Below are 13,077 nucleotides of genomic sequence, written 5' to 3' on the forward strand. Positions count from 1 at the left end.
GAATGGCTAATGATCAAGTCTTCATGCTCACTAGCCTTATCTGTTCTACTCACTTATAATGCAACACAGCCAAATCTGTTTGGTCATGGCTGTGATAAGCCAGTGATTTTGCAAATCAAAGTTTTATGTCCATGGTAAAAGCAAAAACCTTTTTCCTGACAGTACAGAAGAACCATAATTTTCAAAGTTGTTAATTAATTTAAATGTTCAATTTTGGTAAGCTTGTGTTGTTATAAAGAAGACGTCAAAAATTTATGAATGGTCGTCTTGCATGCTGCCTGTCTATGTACCGATTCCTGCATGATTAACAAGGATTTATTCTCAACACAAAAACCTTCCTTTGGAAATGAAAAAAACAAACAGATTCTTTAACATAAAGAACTGGGTACAGCAAGTGTTATGCTGGCAGAGTTCTACTAACTTACTAGATGGATGTAAGGTTTAATTGTGTCTGGCCCACTGATCAACAACAACCTCAAGAAAGATGTCTACATTATGTGTATGCATCTATATAATAAAGACTACTGTCACATTGCTGGAACTTCTTGACTAGACCTTACCAGATCCTGTACACAGAGACGCCAGAAATTAAGAGAAGATACAGAGTCATACTTCTTAAGTATCTTTTTATGTCATCACTGACACCAGTGATATAGTTGTGAATATCTTGATCTAATCTAGCAGCATTTTCTTATCCACACTGGAGTTGACAGTAGCCCAAAATAAAAGCACTGGGGTATAAGACTCCCTTGGGATTAAAGTATTTTTTAAATGGCATAAAACCCCTGTGAAAGTAAAAATAAGCTGGAAATGCTGTATTCTCATGCAATGGAAGAAAGAAATCAAACCAACCAGTAACAGTGTCATTGTCTGGTTTTTCCCAGTCCAATATGACGAAAGTTGGACAACCCTCAACAGTCACCACTGTAAGGTTGGTTGGAGGATTTTGTGGAGGTCGAGTAGGTTCTTCCTTGCTGCCAGCTTCTTCTTGAGGAAAATGTTCAAGAGAACTTGTGATAGAGCAAGGCACATCATCATCTTTCTTCATGTATTTGACATGGGGGGCTAGGAGGAATAGGAAAGAGCTGTTATTCAATTCAGAGTGTTTTTACAAAATGTCATTTCACCTAGCACACAACTTCCATTTCAGGGCATCAAGTGAAAAATCTGCACAGCAAATCAAACTCAAACGTAAATGTTTAAGAATAAAAACCATATATTCAATATTAAGCTGCTGGTTGTTTTTTTGTTGTTTGACCTGGAATCTGCACTGCCTTCACCCCCTTCCCATTGGCAACACTAATGAAGTATCACTCTGAAGGTATCAGTGGGTGATATGCACTGTTTGAAAGAGTTAAATTCTGTCATAAAATAGAACAATTAAGCATCACCACTATGTTTCATCAGAAAGAGCAACAAGTTTAGTCCAGAGCCATTCATCATTAAACTTGCAGTTTCTAGTGACTGTCAAAATCTTAACCATTTTCAGTGGTACAGGACCAAACTTTGAAACAAACCTACTGAGGCAGATGTCTTGTACTCTGCATCAAAATTAGGAAAAGTAGACTACTGAAGACACACACATTAGTTCTAAAATTAAAACTTCTATTGGATATAAACAATAAGCTCTTGCAAGAAAGACAGTGTCTTCAGAAATGTAGTATTCCTTACAAGACCAAGAAAAAAACCTGAAAAACCTTTTGGTACAAAAGAACTTCTTTCTGTCATCTCACCTTCCTAAACTCTCTAGATTACTGCAACACCAATAACTTGACTACTTTAGCATCTATTCTAGTATGTTTTGCTATATTACTAGACTATCTGAATGTGCACAGTCTGAAACGAGAGCTGAGGCATATATGATGGGTAGATATTTCTTATGGTAAGGTGCACTGGTATAGGGGCAACAGCTCTCTGTTATGCTTGCAAGCCTACAGGAAGATTTTAATTTGATTTGCTGGAATGTGAAGTGTGCAGTTGTACTACCACTGGCATACAGGAAGAGCCACAACGTGTTTGTGGGTAAGACTGTAAACTAGGAGATGGTAGCAGGGAAGAAATTTAGTCATGAATATGCTCATGGTCTGCACTACAGTCCTTTCATCTGACACTAAAGTGGAAGAGAATCAAATAAAGTTTTGGCCTTCAAATAACCAAACAAGATATTTTTGATGCAATATAGGTCAGTCTTCATATATTCCCCCAAATAAAAATACCATAGCTGTTAAAATCCTACCTTGGTACCTTGGTTTGCCTGAAGAATCTGTTTCTGATGTAGGACTTGAGCTGAAGACAGTTGCATCAACTGTGAGACAGAGTTACAATTTAATATGCAATAAATACAAGGTTTCAGGGTTGGAACTGCAGCATTTCACAGTTCATTTGGCATTTTAAATCATGGTAAAGCTTCTTTGTGGTGACCTTTGCTGCCAGATCCATCTTTCGCTTTTAAGGACTCTGGCTGTGATGCTAAGTAAACCCCATATGTATCTGCTAGTATAGAGACAGCCATGATCAAAATGACAGAGTTCCTGGCTGCTGCTGGATTCAGTTCATGCAATATATGCAAAATGCTCTTTAGACATTTTAAAAAGTATCTTTTTGCACTGTACTGGCTGTTTAGCTTGGAGCTTGTTTCATGTTAATAGAATATATAGCATTATTATGTTGGCACATGAACTTCTCGAAAAATAGTGACAAGGAAATCACAAATTCTCTTTCCAGAGTGTACAACTTCCACAAAATTTGAAGAAAATTGAAGGCAAATATGCTGGTGAGTAGAAATGTGCTAGAGCAGTCAGGATTCATGACAACAGTGTTGTGTTAATTAGCCACTACCCTGAACAGAATCTTCTTTTAGCTCCAAATACTACAATGGACTGCAGTGGACAAAACACAATATATTCACAACAAGCATTTTTTAATATACCTAGCATCTGGCTTGCTTTACTGAGCAATAAGGGTCACAGGGAGTTCATGATCATTATAAAGAGACAAGAATTTCAGTGTTACTGTAAGTCTAGGAAAATTAGAAACAGCATCATTCATGACAATATACCTAGAGCTGCATATCTTGGCTCAAAAATTAATTCTAAGCACACCCTCCCCCAAGCCTATTCCTGTACAGCCACTTTGAGGAGATTTAGGTCTGAACTTGTAGTTAACTCCCAATTTTATAAAAGGGCAAATTACCAACTAACCACTATGTCTCTATTACAGCTTTTCCTATCTAAATGGTGGCAGCTTGATCAGATAGGTAGGAGGATATCACAAGCATGTTAAGCACTATCAGTCACTGTCAAACAATAATTTGAATTTATGTCCCATGCAAAGAGAAACGTTCAGGAAAAGAAGTGCCTTACCTACTCCCTTCACAGATGTAAAGTAGCCACTGAATAGTACTGAAAGCTAGTAAGCATGTATTGATTTCTAGGAAGATGGAAGGGCCACCATGTTCTCATTTACCAAGGTGTGTATCAGAAGACAGACAGATTAATTCAGTCGTTAGAAAAGTCACAGAGTGGCATAAAGGAAATCAGAATCACCGAAGACAGAGTAGTAATTCTACTAAATATATGATGCATCAATATAGTATAGGGAAGGGAAGCAAAAGAAAGAAAGGAAACCTTTATGTTCATGGGGGAAAAAAAAGAAAGAAATCAGAACTGTCTGTAATATACTTACCATAATACTCTGGAGTTGCAAAAGCTGTTGGTGTCTTATATGACGTTCCTGTCCTCACAGGTATAGTTGGTCCAGCAGGTTTAGCTATAGTGACAGAAGGAGGAACTTGTGGCAACAAGGTATTCACTATTTAAAAGAGTGAAACAGTTTTCTGATTTTCTAACAGAACTCAGATTTGTGACAACTGCTTCATGAAACAAGTACTTTCATTTAAACTATGATATTCCCTCAAAACTTACACAACAGTTTCCAGTTAGATTTAGGAAAGTTTCAAGTTCTCCTTACTGCCAGTATAACCCACTCCTGAAACCCAGTAAGAAAATATTTTGCTACTTGGAGGTTGCCTTGAAGGACTTCAGTCAGCTAGAATATGATCTAACAATGAAAATAAGTTTCTAAGAGGCAAACAATCCATGGTAAGGGATGTCTTGATTGTTTTCAAAATAGCTGTAAAAGACAAGAAATACATTCACAAAACATGCAGATACTCCCAGAAAACCACTGCATGACTGTGAAATCTCAACCCCAAAAAAGTCAAGAACTATATACTGTAGTTACCTTCCCTGCATCTATGACACAGAAGAACATGGTGACTGAAGGCAGAACTCTGGTGAACCAAGTTTAAAACAGCAAAAACCCCTACCTTCCATTAATTTCCTTAATAAAGTGGAAATTTATTAAGATTCTCATAGTAAAGATTCTCTCCCTACTTTCCACTAACTTCCTTAATAAAGTGGAAATTTGTTAAGATTCTCACTAGCATCCAGTTTCACAAGGGTTCTGGAACTCTCTTGCTTCCTTTTTTCCCATTCAGGAAACTTAATGTCTGCATAGAAACCTTCCCATAATAATCATCCACTGGATGAGTAAGAAGGATACAAGTAAGGAATTAATCACAGTGCTAAACAGAAAGAGAAACAGGACAGAATTATGAAAGGGAAAATCCAAGAAGAACATTGAGGCAAATTTTTCCTGTTAGTACTGTGGAATAGTCTCTCCAGGGAACCAGAAGAAACTCAATTATGTTGTTTAAAACTAAGCTGGATAAAACACTAGGAAACACAGAAAAAAGGAAAATCTGCTACTGCCCCCCCCCAAGGAGGAACCAAATCATCTAACCAATTTATTCCATATTGAATGCCTAGGAAGGTATGGTAACTGCTGACTACCACACAATGGCCTCTAGTGTATGGAAAAAGGGTGACATTTCAAAACACTGCTAAATTAATTAGACACTTAATGGAGAAAATTAGCATAGACCCCATCACAAGCAAAAGAAAATGTATCAGGTCAACATTTTTTTATGCTACCGCTTAAGATTGACAATGTCTTATGTTCTGTTGTAGCTATTACTAAGGCAACACCGCTGATCAACAGCAAGTACAGACACAATATTTCAGTCTTGGCTTGGCTACTGAGTAACTATACAGCTTGTTTCAAACAGCTTGGAGATTCTTGCTTCTAGTCTGCTGCATAAAATACTCAAAAATTATTTAGGTCTTTAGTGCCTTAATAGCACACAAAGACCCAAACGAAACAAACCCAAAAAAGCCAACAGGAAATGCAGCAGAGCCAAGACCTTTATAGTTCCAGTGAACTACAGAGAGTAATATCGAGGGAAGCATTTCTCATGATTCTAAGCATAATGAGATGATAGTTTCTGACTACCTGGAATAGCATTAGCCTAAGGATTCTTATGTAGAATCCACAGACAAAACATACATAAAGATACTGAATATCAGCTTCAGGATAAAATTTTTAAAAAATAGGAAATGTGAAAGTTTCTATGTGCTCTTATGCTGATACTAAGAGGTAGGAATACTGTAGCATAGGAATGAAACTAAACTCTTTGCACATGAAATAACTCAGCTCACTCTACCACCCACTCAAGTTACTTTTCTGGGTCCCTATTAGCTTGTTATTTGCAGTGGTTAAAGGATGTGTTGCAGATACGGGACAAAATTTCTTTACAAATAACCAGTTGGGAGTATGCATTGAAGCACAATATTCAGCATCTCCTATCTGACACACATGTTAAGTAACTGCAAATGCTATTAGTAGACATGAAATGTTCTAACATTGATCTTATTAAAGGATGACTTCCATTATGCTGTTTTGGTTTCAGCTCCCTTACTAGGGATGATTTTGACATAACTAGATTAGGAAAACAAAAGGAAAACAGAGTTTATGTTTGAAGACAAAAGACACAAGGCCTGTATGTTCCAGGAGACTAGTTTCTACAGATATCACAGATTAAAGAAAAAGAATCTATACTGTAAAATTCTCCTACACCCTGCTAGTCAGTTCAGTATTCTCTCACACATAATAAAATATTTATACTGAAAATGCAGAGATACCTGGACTCCCTGGTTTACCAGTCACGGTGTTTGGAGGCAGAGGTTTTCTTCGTATTTGTGTAGGCTTGACAGGAGGTATAGGAGGATGCTGAGGGCCAGGTGGTGTAGTTACTGAATGACATTATAAGACAGCGTTATTAATTGTCTAACAGCAAATTCCATAAAATCAGCAGCTCACTACAGGTTATATTCTGACTTCTCAAACAACATTTCATGTCTGATTTAGTATCAAAAGCAGAGAGGTGAGGTTAGGAGCTGAAATGAGTTGTATTTTCAGCCTTAAATTCTTTGGGAAGTGTGTGCCATGGAGTTTTAAACCAAGCTTACACTGAAAAAATGTAGCTCTTCTGGGATTTTGTACAAGTGTTTCAGTGATTCATTTTCTCTGTAGTTACTCATTTCTGTCAACGGTAATTTTTTGGCAACCAACAGGATACTTCTTCCCACGATAAACACCACCTCAGTGTACTTGGTAATACAAATAAAATACAAATAAATACAAATAAAAAAATTTCAGTATCCTACTCAGGAAATTTCTATCTTTTGTGCTTTCTAACTGATAAAAGTGGTCACCCTCAGCTTAAAGCAAAAGATGTAGCAAAAGGGAAATTATCATTAGGGACACTTTATCATGCTGTTCAAAAGTGAAAAATGAAAAAATTCACTGTCACTTCATGCACTGACATGGCTAGAGACAGTTATTGTGTTAGAAACTCCTGAAGCACCCAACTAGGTTGTTTCAATGTGCAGTTCCAGCCAGTATCTTTTAAATTTATGTGGCAAGGTCCTTTGAGAGTGATGTCTGAAAGGAGAACCTAAGCCTCTTAAAACATTTTACTGTATTTTCCAGGTAATTATAAAGGATTTTATTATGCAAAGGAACGGCAGAGGAAAAGAATTTTCTTTCACTATTCACCTCTGCGCTTCTTTCCTTAAGAAAAAAAAACCAGGAGATATGTGCAACACATTTATGTAACAAAAGACTTTTTGTATCTAATGGGAAAATCCTCAAGAGTAATGTAATTCTTATAATGCTGCCAAAGTCAACAAATATGCAAGTTGCCTGATGCTGAGTTACTGGCTACACAGAGTACCTCTGGCCCTACATATCAGACCTCAGTTTACCCTATAAATACAATGACTATGGGCGAGAAGGGAGGAGATCCAAAGACTCATTTGGGAGCGTCGTTTTAGAAATACAGTATACAAACAGGAACATCTCCATCTTTCTCTGTTCCCTTTGCCTTTTGGACTTTTGCAGTCACTTATAAAACACATTTTTCTTAAATCCCTCATATCAAGGCAGGAAATAATGCTCTAATTCAGGAAGATGTAATGGTTTTGAAAATAGCATTTGTAGGTTTCATATTCATTCTTAATACCCAGATGGAGACGAAAGAAAAATTGCCTAAAGACCTGAAAAAGGATAATAAATTTTTGTACATATAAGTCATCATACCCTAGATACTACATGGTAGTATCCATAATTAGTTTTCCCCCTGCCCATATTTGGGGAACTGGATTGTCCAAGATATCGATGGGGTAAAATGATGCAAGTATTGACTTGTCAGTGGTTTCTATTGTATCCGCTGAATGACGCAACCTCAACAGTTACATGCAAGCCAAAACATCACATTCAGTGGACTGTGTCACAGTTGAATCTACTATACTGCACTTTGGTAAAAGAAGAATCCCTACTCTCCTTCTACTAATTCCACCCCTTCTACTACTTCCACAGTGATTTGGGTGATGATCTATGATGCTATGAAATCTATTTAACAATGTGGAGACTGAGCTTGTAAACTAGGACACAGAATAGAATTTAGGGATTTTGTGGTAGCATAGATTCTTGCAATGATGGCAGCATGGTGAACTATTAGGATTTATTTTATCTCAGGGGTTCTTTGTGGACCAGGAGTGCATTTCCTCGACTCTGTCACTCTTCATGGAAAAGGAGGGCATGCAGCCTCTTAGGACAGACTCTTAACATATCAGGCTTAATTCTTTTGTACTGTTACCTATCTTTTTCATTTCTCGTAAGTAGCATGAATGTAAATTTTTCAGTTAACATACACTAAGTTTTCAGAAAAAGTAAATGTATTTAAAAGCAAAGTTAAATACTGGGTAACTTATAGCAATATCTGATAAATCAGCCTCACCTCTTTGCCTGGTAAGATCATGGAACAGGTCATGCTGGAAGCTATCTCAAGGCATATGGATGACAGAGAAGTGATTAAAGACAGCCAACATGGCTTCACAAGGGCAAATGGTGCCTGACTAATCTGGTGGCCTTCTACAATTGAGTGACTGTGTTGGTGGATAAGGGAAGAGCAAGTGATGTTATCTGTCTTGACTTCTGCAAGGCCCCTGACACAGTCCCACATAACATCTTTGTTGCTAAATTGGAGAGATATAGGTTTGATGGATGCACTAGTCGATGGAAAAGGAATTGGCTAGATAGGCGCATATAATGACTTATCATCAATGGCTCTATGTCCAAAGGTAGATCAGTAACAAGTGGTGTCCCTCAGGGGTCCGTACGGGGACCAGTACTGTTCAATGTCTTTACTGATGACACAGACAGTAGGATCAAGTGCACCCTCAGCAAGTTAGTGGATGACACCAAGCTGAGTGGTGCAGCTGATAGGCTTGAGGGAAGGAATGTCATCCAGAGGGACCCTGACAGGCTGGGAAAGTGGGCCAGTGCAAACCTCGCAGTTCAACAAGGCCAAGTACAAGGTTCTGCACCTGGGTCAGGGCAATCGCCAGTCTCAGTACAGGCTGGGTGACAGATGGATCCAGAACAACCCTACAGAGAAGGACCTGGGGATACTAGTAGACGAACAGATACAAGCCAGCAATGTGTGCGCTCGCAGCCCAGAAAGCCAACTGTATCCTGGGCTGCATCAAAAGAAGCGTGGCCAGCAGGTCAAGGGAGGTGATTCTGCCCCTCTGCTCCCCTCTGCTGAGACCCCACCTGGAGTACTGCGTTCACCTCTGGGGTCCTCAACGTAAGAAGGACATGGACCTGTTGAAGCGGGTCCAGAGGAGGGCCACGAAGATGATGAGAGGGCTGGAGCACCTCTCCTATGAGGACAGGCTGAGAGAGTTGGGGCTGTTCAGCCTGGAGAAGAGAAGGCTCCGGGGAGACCTTATTGCAGCCTTCCAATACTTAAACGGGGCAAAGTAAAATGGGGACAAACTTTTTACCAGGGCCTACTGTGATAGGACAAGGGGTAATTGTTTTACACTAAAAGAGGGTAGATTTCGGTTAGATATAAGGAAGAAATTCCTCACTGTAAGGGTGGTGAGACAGTGGAACATGTTGCCCAGTGAAGTTGTGGATGCCCCATCCCTGGAAGCATTCCAGGCCAGGTTCGATGGGTTTTTGAGCGACCTTGTCTAGTGGAAGCTGTCCCTGCCCGTGGCATGGGCGGGGAACTATTTGGTCTTGAAAGGTTCCTTCCAACCCAAACCATTCTATGATTCTATAATTCTGAATTTTGGTATACATATTAAGGCCTCATGAAGAGAGTGGAGATCATATACAAGTATACAAGAAAATCACAAAACATTAGTAGCTGATTTCACAACCATACCCAACTGTCTTTCATGACTACATTTCAAGGTATTGGCTTACTTCAAAGCTTCAAAAGCTTAAGTTTAAATGTCTAATGTCATAAAATGAGTAAAAGCAGATGTAGATGTTGCTTCGAATCTATGTGCATAAAAAAACTTCCAGCCTCTGGAAATCAGAAGATGGATTTACTTAAGTACACACCACTGCCTGACATTCAGTAACAAAAAATGCGGTTTTTAGTTTACAGTCTGCATCCAGCTACTACTAATAGTATATCACACTGGACTTAATCTTTGCAAAGTACAATCTTCAGATTGAATGAACTTAAAAAAGATAAAGCAGCAGAACTCATCTGTCAAGATAGGCTCTTGTCTTTGTGCGGGTAAATTAGGTGCAAAGGAAATTCAACAGGGATTAGGAGCAAACAGCAGTTTATAAATTGGAGACATACCTTCATGTCTGTGTTTTTAAATCTAGTAATACACTTTCAAAGCTAATAACACGTTTTCAAAGGAAAACCTACCTAAAAAGAGCAACTGCAGCTGAACAGTAAATTCAAGGGTAAAACTAAAAAGATTTTATTTTCAGTTTTTATATCAGTAAAAACCCACAGCTAAAACAAGTTCTATTCTTGGTTATGCTTATAGAACAAAGACATTCTCTACATGTAAGTATGTTTACATGTTTGTATGTATGTTTGTGTGTATACACATGGATAACAAACATGCTCTATACTACAACTTTCCAATTGAAACAGAAAATTTTCTCAGAAGCTGACTAGAAAAAAGTGAAATACAAAAAACCTATTTTTGAAGGCCTGTTTGGGGAAGCTATTTTTCACTAAAAATGTTTTGATTGTTTTGAAAATATGACTGCAAGACTTGCAAGAAAAGTGAAACTGACAAGCCTGGTATAGCACATGTAAAAAAACCTGTAACCTTATTTTCTCCACATTGTTATTTTGCTTCAAGCCTAACATTCTAATTTTCCCTACAATCCTAATATTCAACAAAATTTTTCCATAAATGGGAGGACAATTTAGCTATGCATTCTACTTATTCTGCCTTGCTATGTAGAAACTATTAGTATGAAAAAAATCAGGCCTACAGTATTGTGGCTGTTTGATCATAAGAATATAACACTGGTGGTGGTAATTTCTAATATACAGCATACATTAGCCACTAAGTGGTGACCACGAAATATTCTTATTTTTATCTCTTTTAGTAGCATCCTGAAGCCAAGAGAACATGTATTGATGCAGATGACTAAGAACTATTCTGTCTTCTTAGTGGAGGTGCTTTTTGTGTAGGAAAGGTGGTGTTTTCAATTTTCATAACTGTTAAAATTTGCTATATTGTCTTCTTTTATTAACCTTACCAGAAATTGGCTTTTCCCAGGTATCACTATATTCCAAAGGTTTTTCCACATCCACGCCAATTTGTCTGGCAATATCCTCAGGTGTATATGCATCATCTGTGAAACAAAGGAAATGAAATAAGTATCTACAGTGCAGTACGAAGTCATGGAATACTTCTATATTGCCTATGTTCAAACTCTAGGTAACATTAAATGCAAAACTGGCATATATGGCCCACCTATGTTTTTACTGATAACTTAGTGATACCTGTTATCTTCCTATTCAGGTAAGTATAGAAAGTGATCTGGGTCTAGAGAATCTGCAATTTAATGTTAAATATTCCTTGAAAAAAGTATATTTGGAAAGAGAAAATTAATAAGATTAAAAGACAACAGATGAGTTAAATCAAGATTATATGTGGAAAGATGAGTATAGAGAATATTTGAGTTTTTCAGTATACAGAATAAAACATCCACTGATTATTGCAAAGGGCAGTTCTCTTTCTCCCCAAAATAAGATCTTCGGTTATCCTCCATATTGAATGGCTAGAGCAATTCTGAACCAAACATATACCATATTTGGAGTACTAGAGGCAAAGTGTACATAAAATTCAGTTTGTATATAAAAGAAAGTCCTACTTAAAAGTTATATAAACACATTTTTAAAAAACTGAAGTAAATGGCATTAAAAAGATCAACACAACTACTCCTGGTACTCAACAACTCTTTCACATGCTGATATTTATAGGACAGCCAGACTGTTAAATTAATATGCTTTCCCTAGACAAAGTAAGTACATTTACTTTATAAAACCTCTATATATAGTAGAGTGAGGAGATGCATTGCAATTTCATCATGTTTGTGGGGGGAAAAAAAAATTCGCTCTTTCTCATGACATAAGGAAAAAAACCCTGAAAGTTAATATATTAAAAAAATAAATCTCAAAATTAAATTAATTACCAAATGCCAACCCTATTCCAACATGATATAAATATTTCAAGCAAAGATTTCATAGCTTTATAATCTGGTGCTCAGCTTGTTTTGACATTAAACTAGTATTTTAACAGCATGAAACACATAATTTTTCAATTATTTTATGATTTGGCCTATAGGCATATCTTAGGAATCCGTAGTCCATAGTATGGACGCATTAAATGATTCACTTAAGATTAATGAGACTTGTAGTAAGCTGGGAACAAGACACAGGTCACCTGGTCCCTGTGACTAACATTTCTAAACACATAATGTGGTTTTATATAACTGCAATTTGTCTTCAGGTAACTAAAGTGGTTAATCAGATCTTCAGACATACAAACTGCCAAAGTGCTAACCAATGTTTCATGTGAATGGTGTTCAAGGAAGAAGAGGCATAAGACCAGCACTAGCTTTAAAAAGAAAAATAATCTTGTACACCATGGGTGCATATTCAGAGATATTTAGTTTCTTAGCTTCATCTCACAATAAACACATCAACAAAATGTAGTAGCACATTGACTAAATCACACTAAATTACCCAAGTATCCATTACAAGTCTAATTCATTTTTGCATTTTATAGTGATAGTGCCTACAGAAAACACCTCTATCCTGCTCCTTAAAATCTAATTTAGAATCATAATCTTCTCTGAGTTATATCAGCTAGGAAGGAACAAAATATTGTATACATTCTAAATGGAAGTAGTAATTTTTATTCTTCCTCCCCCGCCCCCAAAACTTGCACTGCTGTTCTGGCATTAGTAAAGTAGTAATGAAAATTAAGTCAAAGTTTCAGGGAAAAAGCTGATCAAACCACAGCACTTCCCTGGCAACAAAATCTCCTTTTTGAATGTTTCAATGCACTCTAAAGTTACATAAAAGTTTGTGTTTTCACACAAGGTACCTGCACTATCAAACAGCTTGCTGTATTTGTCATAGCACTTGCCTTATGCTAGCTAATGTAACTTGCATTTCAACTTACCACATTCATCCAAACTTTTAACAGAATTGAGAACAGATGTATTACTTGCATATGTGTTTGTGTCTTCTTTTACTTCTATCTTTTTTCCTGGAAATATTCGTGGGGTCTGGAACACCTTAAAACTAACCACTGCGTCTTGAACAGC

At 37.3% G+C, this 13,077-nt stretch overlaps 1 protein-coding gene across 1 annotated transcript in view; it reads right to left on the minus strand.

Annotated features, from left to right (window-relative positions):
• Positions 1-852: 852 nt before the first annotated feature.
• Positions 853-13,077, minus strand: part of LOC104617495 (target of Nesh-SH3-like) — a gene marked incomplete at its 3' end in the record, with an annotated part of 14,549 nt that continues 2,324 nt past the window's right edge. The window contains exons 2-6 of the mRNA XM_010282828.1: positions 10,999-11,094; positions 6,042-6,152; positions 3,685-3,768; positions 2,237-2,305; positions 853-1,065 (exon numbers count right to left, since the gene is read on the minus strand). Of these exons, the coding sequence (XP_010281130.1) occupies positions 853-1,065; positions 2,237-2,305; positions 3,685-3,768; positions 6,042-6,152; positions 10,999-11,094 (573 nt within the window). The remainder of the gene's footprint in view (positions 1,066-2,236; positions 2,306-3,684; positions 3,769-6,041; positions 6,153-10,998; positions 11,095-13,077) is intronic.

Source organism: Phaethon lepturus, unplaced genomic scaffold, assembly GCF_000687285.1.
Source record: "Phaethon lepturus isolate BGI_N335 unplaced genomic scaffold, ASM68728v1 scaffold14612, whole genome shotgun sequence".
Taxonomy (NCBI): Eukaryota; Metazoa; Chordata; class Aves; order Phaethontiformes; family Phaethontidae; genus Phaethon; species Phaethon lepturus.